This window comes from Perna viridis, chromosome 1 (genome assembly GCF_037379345.1).
Source record: "Perna viridis isolate PV_CMFRI_1.1 ecotype Kerala chromosome 1, ASM3737934v1, whole genome shotgun sequence".
Classification (NCBI taxonomy): domain Eukaryota; kingdom Metazoa; phylum Mollusca; class Bivalvia; order Mytilida; family Mytilidae; genus Perna; species Perna viridis.
The window spans coordinates 12,618,577-12,636,841 of NC_142445.1; the positions used below are offsets into that span (position 1 = coordinate 12,618,577).

Genomic DNA, 18,265 nt, shown 5'->3' on the forward strand with positions numbered 1-18,265 from the left:
ACAAAAGTGTATGAATATTGTTTACATGTGTGAGTAATCTGCCTCCATGTTGTCAGTTAGCAGAACAAGTAAAAATGTGGATTTTCAGTATTATTTTTCAAGTAAATTTTGTGAAGAATTTCTACTATCATCGTACCATTAGCATAATGATTTTGGAAGCCTTATTTTCCAAGCTTCGCAACGGTATGCAACTTTAAGATGTCATTTGTCCTGGGAATTCACAGTGAGACTTTGAAAATTACTTTTTTAACATGTAAAGTAATGGAAACTTTAGAAGTGGTTAGTGAGACCTTAATGTTTCTATGGGTTGGTTGTTATATTGCTAGTTTGGTTATGGTGAATGTTCTGTTACCATTGGTGTATCATTCTTGTTGTCAAGACATTTCAAATCTTACTCAAAGGTGAATTTGTACCTGTTGATGACTTATGGTGACCTCTGATATTAACTTTTTCAGATTTAGGTGCATTATTGTACTTCACAAATCTGTTTTCTTACTATAAATATAAATTTGAACCATTTAAATGAATCAAATTACTTCCTTAATTTCTTTAAATTTGTATCATGATATTTGGTTTGAGGCAGGAGACTTCCTTTCCAATAATGTCAATTAAACAATCTCATAAAGAGACATTACCAAGATCTTCCCTTCCAAATCCATAACTAACAGCACTGACACACTTTATTTGTAAAATGCCTTATGCCAGAAGTATCTGTTCATATAAAATTCAGACACTGCCTATAGTAAAGGTGCTTCATGGTGTAGAAAAAACCCACCGACAAACGGTGCTTTATTTCTATGTACAATAGTCTTTTACGCATTTAATTATGTATTTTTTAAATAAAAAGCTCAGCAGAGTCCAGCATGATATGACTGCAGTGGTCAAACCCTGAACAGTAAGGTATAGTGTGGACACCATAACAGTTTTTGACACACATCAGCATAGGTACTAACAAAAAATTATGGACATAACAACAGGGTTTGAAGACAATATAGCAAATAACTTGAAATTCAGTTTAAAATTTTCAAAATCAGAACGATTTTTCAGGTTGTGGCCTTTTTGACCCCTTATAACTCGAAAATCTTACAGATATCTGAAATCTGATTGAAAAATGCAGGCAGGGATTTTCATTAGGAATCAAATAAAAAAAATTTCCAAATTGTACCCAAAATTATTAAGTTAATTTTTTGGGGTGTAGCCTCTTTAACCCATTACAACTCAAAAACTGTAAAAAGTATCTGAAATTTGATTGAAAAATTCATAATGTATTCAACAACAAAAAATTTAAAAATAGGACAAAAAATTAAGAATAGTCAGATTTTGTCTGGACATCAGGAAAATGCATGCTTCTGGCTCCATAATTTCTAAAGTTCAAGTCTTTCCCTCCAAAATCAATCTGTCTGACCATTGTGATATATATAAAATTTTATAAAGATCAACCAACTAATATTCACAATATAGCACAAAAACCAAGGGTCTATGGACAATGATGAACAACAAGGGAGGCATACCAATATATGACCGCAAATTTTTTGTGGTCATAAAAACCATACATTAATCTCTCACTAAAACCAACCAAATCAAACAAAGTCAAGAACATTAACTCTTGCAAAGTGCCAATTTTATACACAATGTATATATTTTTTATCTTGAAAGTGCAACAACCAAAGCACAAATACTGGAAATGTAGTCTGTAACTGATTCTGAATTAGAAATAAAAATGAATTTGGTAATTTTTTAACATGCACAAATCACCTCCTGTCAGATTTTTATATAAATGCTACTGAATACTTAATGTAATTAGAACTAGTCACCATCATACCCCATCTACACGCAAAAATCATTATTCCTTTTTTGTTTGTCTATTAAGTAGACATATGTAAGTACATTTAGGTACTACATTTATTGAAACATAATTTGCTTCCAATAAATTTTTACAGCTTTTGTATAAATAGGCACCAAATCCTCTTTGATATAAACAGTTTAAATATTTAAAAAAAAAAACAAACTTTTCTTTGCACAAGAACATAAGAAGTACCATTATGTATAATTTTTTTCATTACTTTACAGCAAGTACAATAGTGAACTTCATAGAAAAGAGTTGGTCTTCCCTTGTTCCAATGACAATTATCTGATGAATTTCCATTGGTAATGAGATTTCAATTTTTTATTATTCCAGAGGTATTTGAATCTAAGTGTGACAAAAAGAGTATATTTTCCTTGTCCGTTGCCCAGTAAACTACCCAAGACATTTCATCAGGTAAAAATGTGAACTGTGTTACTGTGTTACTTGCTGTAAGGAACTGGAAACACTTGTGTTTCCATCATATAAATGTCATATTTAGTTAGCTTTAGGTTAAACTCAATAGATGTGTCACTGAAGATAGTATCATGTATGTTTGTAGAAATAAACCTGTATTCAGACACAAATTCAATCTTTTTTTCTCTACATAAAGATCAATGAAAATGATAGATATTCTCTCTTTTATCATAAAAATCTGTAACTACAGTAGCATACCAGGAAAAATTAATCAGTACCAAATTGTGTGTACCCTAAAAAACCAAACTGCCAAAAAAGAGTTTTTTTACTAAAGAGTTTAGAAATAAAATCTCAATTGGACCAGACAAGGCCTGAAAACACAAGCACTTAATTTCCTATCAATAAACCATTAAAATATGATGTAAATAATGACATTGTATACTTATGACTTATAGATGGAAAACAATTACTTCAAAAACTAGAAAGAAATGCGTTTATTGAAGGTTGAACAAGATTTAAAAAAAAAACAACGTGAAGTATGTCTAAGCTCTGGATACTGTGGAGAAACATGTGACTTTATCTCCATACTGTGGTGGATCTTTTTATTTTGAAGGAAAATTAGGTTAAAATTTCTAGAACCATCTGCTAAGGCATGTGACATAAAGCATGTGATAACAGATATCACACTTAAGGCACAACAACAATAAGATCTGACAATTGAGTAGATAAACATTCCTAGGTGATCAAAAGATGTTCAAATATAATTGGAAACCGTCAGTCATTTTTTTTTCTTTCGTTAAGAAAATAATAAAGTTTCAATCCTTTAACAAATCATGGTATTAACCAAGTTTTTTGTTAAGTTTTCAATTTGCATAAATTTTACATTGTTTGTAACTGACTTTAATTGGAATTGATTAGGACTGATGTAAGGATTTTAGCACTTAGATAAATCTGAATTAGAAATACCGAGTGCATCACACAAATAACACTTTGAAACATTTTTTTTTATCATTGTAAAGCTCAAACTAAATGAAATCTAAATGTGTTTGTTTTATTTAAGAACATACTTTATAGTTAATACTTATTAATCTATAATTACAATTTATTTCATTATCACTTTTCATTGCCATCACAACTCTTCTGACAATAACAAGATATTTCCTTATAACTATCTATATATAATTCTTTTTGAGATTTTCTTTGTAAAAATGACATGTAATTAGTTGACTCCAATATAAACAGCATCACATGTGTGACATTACCTTCTCAAGGACTATTTCAAAACAAATCTTCTTCCTGAGTGGCACCTCTCTACATTCTGTCAACAAATCTTTCTTCTGAGTGGCACCTCCCCACAATTTGTCAACAAATCTTTCTCCTGAGTGGCACCTCTCCACATTCTGTCAACAAATCTTCCTTCTGAGTGGCACCTCTCTACATTCTGTCAACAAATCTTCCTCCAGAGTGGCACCTCTTTACACTCTGTCAACAAATCTTTCTCCTGAGTGGCACCTCTCTATATTCTGTCAACAAATCTTCCTCCTGAGTGGCACCTCTCTACAATCTGTCAACAAATCTTCCTCCAGAGTGGCACCTCTGTACACCTGTCAACAATGGCATACCTTAAATGATCTGAAAAAAAAATGATGTAAAGCCATTCTAAAGCATAAACAAACAGTTCCCTATTCACCACTAGACAATATCAATGTACATGTATGAAATCAAGATTAATCCTAGTGGAATTCCTACTGATAAAACATTCAGAATATCAATGACTTCATTTTCTTCAAATACCATTTACAATTATTAAAAACTTAATGATTTTTTTAATAACTTAGTAAGTAGAAATGCTTCTTTGTTACATACATTCAGTATAATCATCACAAATATAATCTTCAATAGACCATATACCATCTATATAATTAAGATTTTTTTGCATCAACCCCTCAAATATCTTGTTTTAAATTTTCTTATTCAAATTACATTTTGTCAAGACTGACAATTGCTTTTCAGATTCTTGAGGTCATATTATATGATTAACATGAACCCAGAAGGTTCTTACATAGGGGCAATGATAAATGTATGTACACTGTAAAATGGAATTACTTTTTCCATGCTCCAACACTTCAACTGTTAATGAAAACACATTACCAATCACATTATCTTACAATCATAAACTCAACTGTCAAAAATTCCAAATAATTGTTAATGACAAACTAGTCAATTATCAGAACACTGTCCAAAAATGACAAGTAGCAAGCAAAGAAAGGTCATGACCTCTACAGCGGTAATCCATTACCAGGAATTTATACTAAAGTACCAGAATATAGCTTACAGAGGACAGAGATGAATTTGTTGGACTTAATAATACTGACATGTAATTTGCTTGGAGGTGACTTATGGGCTGCACTGTCTAATTCCACTATGATAAGCATTAGTTAAAGCTAATATAAAAAAAAATGTAACAACAACAGTATAAATACAGTTGCTATCAATGTCAAACCAAATCTTTGAAAGATTTCTGGCTCAATTGGCGATTTGTTCAGCTGTTTCAAGAAAGCAATGAAGAAGTCACTTAGAAAAGATATATAATCCAATTATGATATAAATTAAAAAAAAATAATAATAGTTTATTGCATATTTTCAACAATCCTCACTGATTTTCTATTATTTTTTGCCAAAATTAGCCAGATGCTTAAAATGCAAAGCAGAAAAACACAATTTAATTACAAAAAAGTTGTCATATTTCAGACCATCAAAAGCATTAATTCAGATATCATGAACGCATGTTTTGACAGAACATATCACACAACTCATAGAAATCTGCAGCCAGAGAGCAGTCATGACATCACTGAAGATGTTTTTCTGACACGTCTATCATCTTAAGATACTTATAGAGAACAATAAAGTTAAAGATGCACTTCTTCACAGGGAATATTATTTTTCTGATAAATGACAATAATTAACAACTACAGTGCAATTAGATCATTGACTTTGTAAGGAGTTTGCAGAGATTTTGTTTTTGACCTTGAATCTGATGGAGAAGGTTATTACATGCAATCATATGCTTGCAGGCTTCAAAATTTGTCTGTTCAAAGTATAGATTACTGGAAAAATTTTATAATACAAATACTATAAATGTACTAATTTTCATGGTGACACAAAATCGCGAAAAATAATACATGCGAAATTGATTTTTACACTTTTTAATGCTAAACATTTTTTTTTTAAACTGTGAAAATTGATATTTGCGAATATATTTACTTGATACAATCCAGGAAAATTAACAACTGCCAAAATAAATATGTCTACAGTATGAGAATGTAATTTGGGTTTTTCAATGCAAAAAAATAAAAAAGTAAATTTGGAAAATTTGGAAAAAAAATTGTTAAATGCAAAAATGGAAACCATGATCTGAGCAGAATAGATAATCCTTTATGTTTAAAGTCAATATACTCTAACAAATAAAACAAATTACTTCAACTTTACTTCATTTCCAATCAGCTTATCTTTTTCAGCTATCTTCTTTAAACATTTTGTCCACCTGTAAAGGCATTAAATGAAATGTGAAAAATATTTTTAAGCTCACATACACAAATATCACAAAAGAACAAGATACTTTCCTTGTAAACTTTGTCACTTTATCAAATTAATTTCTCTCCATAAAACAAGTCCTCAGTCATATGGACTACATGACAAACTGTACTAAAAATTCTGTTAATAACGTAATAGTAGATTCTTTTTTTTGTATTCTTGAAGAAACCTTGAAGAACCTAATGTCATGCCATTCCGAATTGCTAAATAAATGGTTACTCAACTTTAAACAAAACTTAATCTCTTTACAATGTTTCCCTTTTATTTAAGCTGTACCTCTACAACTGATTCCAGTATTGACGAATCCCACAACAATAACAGGTACCAACCATTCCCATAGAAAGACAGCAGGATCTTTGTTAATACATTACTATACTTCTCTTATAACCTGTAAAACATTCTAAAACCAAGAATTACCACTAACCTTACTCCTACCTGTAGAATTTCTTTAAGCTGTATTCATTTCCATATTCCTAAGTTTTCATTCTTTGATGATGGTAAACTGGTCCATAATCATTCTCCATCACTGTAATCTTCCTTCATCATTGCCTTTACTATTATTATTATTTTCTGTTATTTTTAAAATTAAAATCTTACTTGCTTTCTTCTACATCCCATAACCAGCCGTTGCAGTTTCAGCACGAGCCCTCATTTCTGCCATTAGCCAGGGTTGAACTGTTCCTCCATCCGAAGTCTAAGACACTCTCTCTTGGACACAGACAGAAGGAGGTTGAACAAAATATTGTTGTTTCACACAGAAACAAAGTTATACTCAAAATTTTAACAGGCATTTCTTCTCAATAAAACAAAAACTAGTAATTTAACCCAACTATGTACAAACCTCCAATAAATGAGCAGTAACAGGTCTCCAAAGAACTTCTACCCTTGACAGATTTACCAATCCTGTTTCTAGTAATTTGGCGACAGCAAACAGTGAAGGTTCCTGCAATGAAAAATGACAATTCTCTTTGTTACTAGATATCACTGGAAACCTTCACCAAAGAATCAAGAAAATATCATGTAACTGTCTTTAATAAACATGAGTTGCATGCACATGTATTTAACTTTTGACTACCTGTAAGTAACCTGTTCAAAGTGTTAGAATTGTTACATACATAAAAATGTGACATTAGCTGAAAAGTAAAATACAACGTACAACATTTTAGACAAAGACCTTTCTTATATTGATACTTATATTGTATGAAGTAAAAAAAAGAATCTGACATCTATAGTTTGAAGATGTTTGAACAGCACAAAAAATGTGTCTTCATCAAAAAGACTGTATGAATAATAAGATTGAAAAAAAAAATTAAAGCTTTGTAAGCACTAAGTCAATAAATTTTTCAGCTTGCACAGTAAGTCATCAGAAAATTGACAGTGCTTAGAATTTATACAGCATTAAGTTAATAATTATGGGTTTTAGGAAAATTTTAAAAATATAATATTCTTTGAAATTACATAAAATAAAATCTGTAAAATAGCACCAAGTAGTCAAATTGATTGATTAATTATGGTTTAGCAACCTATGGCAGATATTTCATGCATTTCAAGATGAGAACAATTCTCTTATCAAAAACAGACCCTGCTTTGCACTAGTCTGACACACTGAGCTAGATCTTCATTGTGCTAGCTACAGAAGAAACAGCGTGAAGGTAAGCATGCCACCCTACTCATTGACATTATTCTGACTCTGAGCCAACCAGTTGTCACACTAATCCCTAAAATGCTGGTACATAGAAGCAGTGACTACCAATTATCAAAGAACCTTAGTGAGCACGCTCACATAGCCCACATGTGCCCATGTTGGATACTTCTGTTACTCAGAATGGGAATGGTAGTTTCTAAGTCCAGACTGAGATTTCTTCAAGTCGTCATAGTGGAACAAAACAAACACATGACCTGTAACTTATCAAGGTGAACTTATATTCCAAAAATCATGTCAATATCTGCAAGCGTTTAGAAAAATGTCTGGAAAACTGTTACTTCTGTGAATTTTGCAAGTTCAAGGCCTGTAATTTCGGTAAAAATCATCAGAACAGAACGAAACATAAACTTGACCTGTAACTTGTAATGGTGAATATCTACACTTAAAATCATGTCAATATCTGCAAACGTTTCGAAAAAAAAGTCTGCAAAACTGTTATTTCTGTAAATTTTGCAAAGTTCAAGGTCCGTAATTTCAATAAAAATCATCAGAGCAAAACAAAAATTAAACTTGACCTGTAACTTATCATAGTGAATTTATAAACCAAAAATCTGCAAGCATTTAGAAAAAAAGTCTGGAAAACATTTTTTTCTGTGAATTGTGCTAAGATCAAGGAACATAATTTCGGTAAAAATCATCAGAACAGAACGAAACCTAAACTTGACCTGTAACTTATCATGGTGAACTTATATACCAAAAATCATGTCGATTTCTGCAAATAATTAGAAAATAAAGTCCGGAAAACTGTTATTTCTGTGAATTTTGCTAAGTTCAAGGGCCGCAATTTCGGTAAAAATCATCAAAGCGGAAGGAAAGTTACACTTGACCTGTAACTTATTATGGTGAACTTATATACCAAAAATCATGTCAATATCTGCAAGGGTCAAGAAAAAAAAGTCTGGAAAACTTAAGATGGACTGACGGACGGACGGCACGACGAACGGGTCAAAAACATTATCCCCTTAGCAACTTCATTGCATGGGGTATAATAAAGTCTTTGATGTGACTCAGCATGAGATCATACCTATAACCTTTTGCAAAATATTGGCATACAAACTAAATCATGTATGTGTGGTCAGCTCATTTAGCTTAGGTCCTCCTATTATAGCAATTATTACTTTTTATATGAGACTTTCATTATCATTAGTCATTAAAGTCCTTAATCAAATGATACATGTATTAGAATCAAAATAAAGAAAATCTATTTGTATTATGTACAAGTATTAGGTATGAACAGCCCTCTATATCAAAATAGTTTAACCTTTACCAAACAAAAAACAGGTTAGATAATTTGTCTGTGCTTCAATCAAGTGATTCCAGGAATGCAAAACCAGAAGAAATTAACTGCACTATAGAACACAACACAGCCAAGATCATGTTAATTTCAGAAAAAAAACATTTAAGTATTGGTTTTCATCACTCAAACAAATTACAAGGATTTCTTTTCTAATTGTTGCATATGTCAACATGGTGTAAAATGTCTACATTTGCAATGAATTTAATGAGCTCTCCAAATAAAACACAATTTTTTTTTGTTCAATTAAACTGTTTTCTTGATTTCACTAATCACCTGTTTGACAAAGAAAGCAGACTATCTGAAATGGTGTATGTGCAGATATATTTCAGGACTTGTTAGTGCCAATTTATACAAAAAAACTTTCTTTTCTTTGGTACCATCTTCTTCATCTCATAGTATATCAATCAAAGAATATTAAGAAAGACAACCAATATATTCAAAGGCCAATTATATCCATCAGCTAGATACATAAAAAATAAATTCTTTCAAAATGAGTTTATTGGATAATTGGATTTTTTCAACTACCACCTGGTGACAAAAAAAAACCAGAAATTTTAAGTGAAAACAATCTGGTTTTTTTGCACTACAAACGTGAGATATTGGTTTCAAAGTAATTGTGTTCTACATTTTTTTAACTTAGTTATTTAAAACATTAGCTGAGTTTTTCCTTCAGAAATAATAACAACACGTTTAAATAGTTTTAAAAAAAGAGCGAATTAAAATAAAAGAACTAGGAAGTAAAATTACAAGAAGCATCAAGATTGATACAATTTGAAAATCAAAAGAGATTGTGCACAAAGGCAATATCCCATAATCATCCCATAAATTGTCACAAAAAGGTAGATTAGGAGTCGTAAATATGAAATGGGTGCCCCTACCATCCGTCACAGTTAATAATGAAGTCCATGTTACCCAAAAGTAATCAGATCAAAAATCTAACTAGCAGATGAAAAATAGCATTACCTAATAATTATTCCCTAAAAAGTTTCATAAAAATCCTTCTAAATGATTAGGAGTAGTTGGATATACAAAAGTATGACCAGACCAAATGAAGAAGGGAAGGACATCCTGATCACTATATACCATCCTGCATAGTTTCAAAAATAATTATGTCTACCATTTTTTTTTTTGTGACACCTTTTGTTTTTATGACATATATAGTTTAAATGTTCAAAGTAATACTGCAGTCTTTATTAAGATTTAATGTGAAAAACCCATTTGTATTTTAAAAACTTGAACCTAAAACAAAAAAGAAAGCTGTGAGTTACATCTATTTTTACAGAGGTCGATGGCAGGTTGATAAATACTTAACATTATTCAAGTCAAATGTACAGTCCTTATAGAGATAATTGGCCAGACTAAAACCAAATCACTATAATTTTTAGTGAAATAAACATCAAACTCAGTTCACTAATTGAACAACAAGTAAATTTAGGGGGAAGTAAAATGTATGTTCATTTAAAGCCATTTATTTAGTTAGCATAGCTTAGAGCTAAATTATGGTATTTATTTTAAACCAATGTTTGTTATCAAATATATATATATAATTCAATACTGCTGCCAAAAAGTGTTGAGATGCCAATTTTTTAGAATATTTCATATAACATTTAGTATTATTGATTACTAAAGCTATGTCATGTCCATATAATTACATGTACTTGTTCTTTGCACATCTGATATTTTCATTTTTGTATATAGATTTTTTCAAGTAGCAAAAGGTAGCGCTTATGTTCATAAAAAAATAAAAGCTAAAAAAATCCTTCAAGTGGTTTAGAAAGAGGATGAAACAAAAGACTCTCAGGAGCCTGAATCGCGCACCTGGTTAAATTTTTGCCTTTCAAGAACAATAACTCTTAAATGAAGTCGTCTAACAACTTTGATCCCTGGAGATTTTTGTAGGCCTTATAATAAGAATCATTTCAGCAATTGAAAGTTTCATTCTATCTATCACAGTTTTCAAGATATTGGCTGAAAACTGTAAAAAAAAAAAAAAAAAGTCATTTTCACCTCTCAAGGGAAATAACTCTTACATGGAGTCGTCTTACAACTTTGATCCCTTGGAGACTTTTGTAGGCCTTAAATAGGAATCATATCAGCAATTAAAAGATATTGGCTAAACTTAACAGTTTTGGAGATGTATGCAAAATCTGCTGTCTGACTCTTAAGTTCTATATTTAGTAATGGTGGCCATGTTTTTGAACAGATCAAAAATCCAAACAGTCATCTTGTGCAGGATACTCTAAGGAACAATCATTTTTAAGTTTCATCCAAGTTTCAGAGGAGAAGATGTTTGAGGAAATTGCTAACGAAGACGACAATGACGACTCACATGGCCTTTGGCCAGGTGAGCTAAAATAAGTGATAGACGAAGGAAAGACCACTAAAAGTATAAGATAAAACCTACATTGGGAGCACTACAAATGATATCCAGCTTAAAACAGTAACTAATACTTAATCAGGTGGCTTTCCCACTTCAAAATATCAAATAGTATATATCTAGATCAAGAAATAGCTAGGAGAATCTCTGTGTCACTGCCACATGTTGAACAGTAGGGTGGTCAATGTATGCTTTGATTTCATTTGTCAAGACACTTCTTCTACTTCATTACTACATCAGTTACAGACATAAGACATTATGATTGGTACATTTGAAAGTCTGCTCCAAGAGCTTTAGGGTAGAATGGCTTTTGATTATGCAATTACTAACACGGACAGAAGATGAGACTGCTGATAAGGTGTCTCACTGCTAATGGCAATACTATATCATACTGTTTGTACAAAGCAGCATATCTAGAAACTACCTAAAAAATATGTGTAGGTGCTTCAAAAGTCTGAACTTTTCTTTTATCTAGAATAGTTTCTACCTACATCATAATTGTGAGACTTCAGTTTTTGGAAAAAGTCTTTTTGAATGATTTATGGAAGAAAACTGTGTTTAAGTACTGAAAATGACATATAAATACATCCTGGTGACATATAGCAAAATCAGGACACAACATGAAGTTGCACACGTTGTCATGCTATGCATAAATTTTGCGTAGACAGAATAACAAATGGGCGGACGGAAAGACGAGGTGATTCCAATACACCACCCACTTGTTGAATGAGGGAAGATGTTCAAATTAGAAAGAAACAAGCAGAATATTTTGTGTTTTTTTAATATACATGTTCTTTAATCATATCTACATAAATATAAAGATGTAAGTTTTGAAATGTAGGTTGAAAATTAAATCTTTTTCATTGTTATACTAAATACTAAAGTGTACTAACTTAATCAGTGTTCAAAGCTGCTTTCTTTATGATTTTTTACCTTAAGACTTAATGAAAGCAATTAAGTTCACCTTCTTAGAAATCAAGATATAGCAAAACTTACTGACTGTAAGGTTCTTTCACCTTGGTATAAGCTTGACCTTGGATGATCAACTCTGATTGGTTCAAATGGAAGGCAATGGTTGCCTAGTATGAATGAGAGCTAGAATGTCAGTATAACATCTTCACCAGGACATAATGAACACTAATGAAGTCTGTTTATAGATGGACACCTTATTAGCTTGAATCAAGTCTAGCCAAAATTATAGTAAGACTAATAATAGACTTCCTTTCTAGAGAACAGCCTTCCATTCAGATGAGCAGAGTTCTTTATGCTGCAACAATAATGTACTAGAAGTACAGTTAGGAACTATACAAGACATCCATGCACCCACATACTCTTGTTTCCATATGGTTTCTTCTTATGGCAGATATTTCATGAATTTCAGGACAAGAGTTAGATCAATCAAACAGACCCTCCTTGGTACCAGTCCAACACGCTAAGCTTAATCTTATGAGTCTAGCTCACAGAGGAAACAGTCCACAGGTAGGTATTTCATCCCATTTAGACAGATTATTCTGACTCCTGCGCAAACCAGTCATCACTCCATCCCCTTAAATACCCTGTGCTTGATTAGAAAAGCAGTAAGCAGTAACTACCAGTGACTCAGCCACGGATTGAAACCAAAGCTCTCCTGCAATCAAGGTGAGCAAGCAGTTCCCATTAGAATGTATTATATTCCAACAGAATTAATATTTATACAAATATCATGTTTTCATCTTTTTGATGATGATACTTGTCAATAAACTGCTTTCTAAATGGTATATTGAGCTGCACTACACAGCAGAATATTAAACACAAGATGGCAACAAACAGGACAAGATGGCAACAAACAGTACAAAATAGCAACAAACAGGACAAGATGGCAACAAACAGGACAAGAACTGTTTTATCTTAAGTTCATTTTTAAATGTTGACAGGGAAATTCCCTTCCTTCTAAATGCTTATTACAAATTATACAAATGATATAAACTCACATATAATTTTTTTGATCAATTTTGATTCTTAAAATATGTGTGTTTTATGTAAAACAAACAATAATACTGGTAAAATGTAGGATTCACATAAAGTTGTGTTATAGTAATACAATGTGTATATAGTTTCTAAAACACAAACTGAATTAAGATATTATGGATGTAGATCATCTTAGCAAGCCAAAGATTATATATGGTCTAGTCATGGTTGATGGAGTGATACCAAAGATTATAACAAATGATGCAGAACTGCTTTGACAGAGAAAGAAACATTAAGTTAACTGTTTAACATGAAGTTTCATTCAATAACCTAAAATGCCTTTGGCACACATCAACATATTGTCATTCTCAAAATCTAAGAAAACTGAGAAAGTTTACAAATAACCCTTCTTCACTGGGGCCTATCATGTGTATCGTCAATGAGTTGTCTTCAACAAAATTGTTATTCCTTCAGCTATATCTATTTATGGTGCCTATTGTCCATATAAATTTTGATCATATGAAATAGTTTAGGAGTTCCTGTGATTACAAGATGTGAACAACTAAAAACCATAAATTTCATTATCTCATTGACCTCATATTCAGGATTTTCTTTCATGCACATCTATGTCTTCTGCCAAACCCTCCCAAAAAATTTCATCAAAATCTGTCAAACGGTTTGAAAGTTGTGGAAAACTGACAGACAAATAGATGGATATACAACCAAAAACACGATGATTCCTGTATTTCCTCCAAAATTTGTTTTCTGGGAGTGATGGGAAGGGATTATAAAATAATATGCATTTTGGTAGGAACTGTATAAATACATGTACACCAATAACTAGTTTGTTAAATCATATCCTAAATATTAGATTAATAACGAGCTTTTAAAGGTCAATATACTGTTTTGTTTTAATCAAATGTGGCCACTTCAATTTCAAAGAAATTAAATAAAAGAAAAAAGAAATAAAATTATATCATATTAGACTAACCACAATAACTACAACCCATATAAATATAAACAGCAGGGTAAAGGCTAATATTGAATCAAATTGACCTTGAAAAATTACCCCAAATCATATTTCTACTACTAAAAAACAAATTTGATTAGAAAATAGTCCATTAAAGCATTAAAAAAAACTCTGGTTAATGAACAAGGCCCAGGATATCTATGCTTTTCTAGATAAATTTTGGAAGATAATAATACAAGTATTGAATCTGAAACAATATTCATGCGTAAGGCAATATATTTTCCATTAGAGTTTGAAACAAGATAAATGACTGATATTTTACATATTATTAGAATTATGTCTTCTGTCATTAAGATCAATCAACATTCTTAAGTGCCTTAAAAGCTGCCTATTTAATAACATGTACCAAAGTTTGCACTTAAAGCTAAGAATTTGAAGTTTCTTCAGTACACTGAAGAAACCAGACAAAACATACACAATGGAAATTACAGAGGAAGAGTAATAAGACAGAAATCCCTACACTCTACACAGGGAAATCTTCCCTACACTCTACACAGGGAAATCTTCCCTACGCTCTACACAGAGAAATCTTCCCTACACTCTACACAGGGAAATCTTCCCTACGGTCTACACAGAGAAATCTTTCCTACGCTCTACACAGGGAAATCTTCCCTACACTCTACACAGGGAAATCTTCCCTACACTCTACACAGAGAAATCTTCCCTACACTCTACACAGGGAAATCTTCCCTACGCTCTACACAGAGAAATCTTCCCTACGCTCTACACAGGGAAATCTTCCTTACACTCTACACAGGGAAATCTTCCCTACACTCTACACAGAGAAATCTTTGCACAATCTTTTTTCGTGTTTCTGAGATCAATCTGCTTTCCTGCAGCTTTAAATTCAAGATCATTTCTCAAATTGTATTAGAATGTTCTTGGAAAAACATTTTCAGGAGTTTAATTTTCATGTCACAGGTCTTACTGCGAAATTAGTGAAAAAGAAAACTGCCCCGAAAATTTCACAGTTTACAGTTTAATGTCACAACAATTACAAGTGAGTACCATCCAGTCTTTATTGTGAAGCCTAGTGAGCAGATCTGAGCCGACAACCGGTAGCTTATTGGAGTCAAATATTACCTATATAGGCTTCTTTGCAATAAAACAATTCTCAGCAAGAAGAGACCTTACTAACTGATACCTCCATTATCTCCCTTCAAAAAAGTTTTCTTCTTGCATAGATATATGTACACAAGACCCATAATCTTCATATCAAGTTTTAGTGAAATTCATTGAACAGTTTAAGAACATGGATGGATGGACAGACAGAGGGTTGAGGTGATCATAATAATACTCCTTCAAACTCTATTTATAGGTATATATTACTTCACTTGATGTTCATATTACAGTAAGTCCATTCTAATATAGGTACAACATGCTAGATGTACTTAACACAACAAACATGACCATTGCAAGAGTGTAGATATTTCTCATATGATGGTAAATAATGACATGCTTATTTACCGCAAAATAGATACCTCTATAACTGACAAACATTTATTTCTTTATTCAATTTAGTCTAGATTTTATTTCAAACTCATCCAATAAAACATGAAGTAAATCTCATTACACCAGTAGAATTCAGTAAGGAATAAAGCAGACCAAATGTTTTCTTTTAGTTCCCTAATGTGGTAATAGTTGTCAAATGTCAAAGTATGTCGCAATGAAATGATAACATTGTATCTTTATATATATATTTAGACACAGTCAAGACGAAATACCAAACAAAATTCAATTTAAAGGAATGATTAGCAGTACAGACAAATTGTACTGCCAGAGACACGTAAAGTACTACTTCTACTGCTATTACTAACAGTTTTACGGCTTCCTACATCATATCTGACAATCAACTTCTACCTTATTTAGGGGAATAAGCCTTTAAAATGCCTTTGTATGGTTTTTCTACAAGTACCAAAGTACAATGTATATGATTTTTTAACTATTAAAGATTTCAAAAATAAGAAATATTACTTGATAAAAAATCTCTCACAAAAAGCCAAAACGGAATAAAATGTGAAAAAAAATTATAATCCAAAAGAATCCCAATCTAATTAAAATACACAATCAGACATACAACAAGTTATGGAGGAAAGTCAAAGTCAAAGATTCAATTTTAATTAAATTTAAAGAAGCCTTGCATAGGTTCCTTTCTTTCATTGGCTAATTCTAAGTCAGCTTTAAAAACTTCATTACTTACTTAGCTATACATGTAAGTACAATTTTATTTATCAGAAACACTGTCCCAGTCATCAGTATTTTTAAATTGAAATCTCTGTCCTATTCTAATACATTGTATACATGTTTTATTAATTATGGTAATATCAATTCTCCAGTTTTTAAAATTATTTAACTAAATGGTAAATTTCTTAATGAGGTAGACTTACGGTCAGGGACATAACTCTTGAAATCAGTTATGTTTGTATCATATTCAATTTCACCAAAGCCTATCAAGCTTTCCTTTGAGACAGAATGAAATCAGTCCAAGTTACTTTGATGCTTGCATGAGATTGATGTAAAATGCTGAATACAAATGTTCCAATGATTTGTAAGAGCTGTGTCCCTTAATCCGGATCTAACTCCTTAAGTTCAGTAAAAATGATATGTACAAATGGACAAACTGAATTTAACATCCATGAACAGCTATTTTGAACATTAGATGTTAATACACTATAATAAAATATATAATGAGCAAAATTTTCAGTCAACAAATGACCTTCAGTGCCTTAAATAAACTGAGTGTGTATGAAAGTAAATGGTCTGTGGACAAAACTCACTAAGCAGGTGAATACCTGTGATGTAAACAATTTTATTGACAGTTAACGAAGATCTTGAACATTGTGTTATAGACACATGTTGTGTATTGATCTTGAACACTGAACTATAAAACTAAACAATATTTACAAACATTGTAATAAGAAACTACAAAATAGGAAATAATAATGTTTTTTTGTTAATTCCGTGTGGGTGTAAAACACAGAGTTCTTTAATCCAAAATCCCTCCTGCTCCACTCTCTGTAGATCGCTCCAGACCGTGTTTTGTTCCACGATGAAGATTTTCATTTTGTTGAAATCACTGAGGCAGTGGTTTGGTAACCTGAAGTGTTGACTCACTGGGAGTAAAGGCTTTTATGTTAGGTCGCTACTGTGTCCGTTCAAGCCCTTGTGAAAAAGCTGTTTAGATTCACCAACATAATGAAGGCCACAGATGGGACAGTGGAGCAAATATATTACATTAGCACTCTTGCAGTGCACGTTACAAAATATTTTGTAGCGTTTCCCTGTGATTGTGCTGGTGAATATGACGAGTGGTGCATTTGATTGCAACATATGCACCATTTGTCACCACATGAGCAACTCTTGCCTGGAGTCAAGTTGGGCTTAGATATTTCAGTCCTCACAAGCAGACTATGCAAACTGTCTGGCTGTCAGAAAGCAATCACAGTGGTTCGGGAAAAACTTTGGATAATGTTGAGTTTCTCTCGACAGAGGCCCAGTGCTCATGAATGGTATTGTGGCTGTTTTTTAAGGCAGGGGTGGTATGTTAGAACACAAGGGGTTCTTTTACATTTTTTCTTTGCCTTTTACTGTAACAGACTACTTCTTGGGATATTGTGGATTTTTTTAACCCTTCTTTGATGGTCTTGTATCTATATCCCCTTCTTCTTAAATTGTTCTTCAGTTGACCTAGACGTTTTTTTAAGGATTCGTCATTTGAACAAATGCACCTTTGCCTAAGAGCTTGACTAAATGGTATACTCTTAGTCAGGTGAGGTGGATGACAGCTCTTAGGCATAAGATATTGATGTGTGTCAGTTGGTTTGGGGTATAGGTCCGTGGAGAGCTCTCCTCCCGATAAGGTGCTGGAGGTATCGAGGAATGAGATGTTAGTGTCAGATGATTCGTGAATGACTTAATTAAAAGATGTTGATTTTTGGCACGTGTGATAAAATTGTTTAGTTCTTCTTCGTCATGTGTCTACTTAAAAAATATATAGGCAGTGTCTCAATTTTATATGGACTGGTACTTATTACATTAGACTTAGCAGGGTAACA

General features: G+C 32.0%; 1 protein-coding gene and 1 long non-coding RNA gene across 6 annotated transcripts in view; both read right to left on the reverse strand.

Annotated features, from left to right (window-relative positions):
• LOC148627296 (uncharacterized) overlaps positions 1-6,688 on the reverse strand; it is a 147,295-nt gene extending 140,607 nt beyond the window's left edge. Inside the window, exons 1-3 of the long non-coding RNA XR_015920177.1 lie at positions 6,131-6,688; positions 5,739-5,804; positions 3,523-3,892 (exon numbers count right to left, since the gene is read on the reverse strand). This is a non-coding gene — a long non-coding RNA (uncharacterized LOC148627296). The remainder of the gene's footprint in view (positions 1-3,522; positions 3,893-5,738; positions 5,805-6,130) is intronic.
• Positions 1-18,265, reverse strand: part of LOC148627294 (protein MON2 homolog) — a 263,342-nt gene that overhangs the window by 213,843 nt on the left and 31,234 nt on the right. For all 5 annotated transcript variants that reach the window (XM_088571115.1, XM_088571125.1, XM_088571108.1 and 2 more), the window contains one exon: positions 6,696-6,797. In XM_088571115.1, the coding sequence (XP_088427241.1) occupies positions 6,696-6,797 (102 nt within the window). The remainder of the gene's footprint in view (positions 1-6,695; positions 6,798-18,265) is intronic.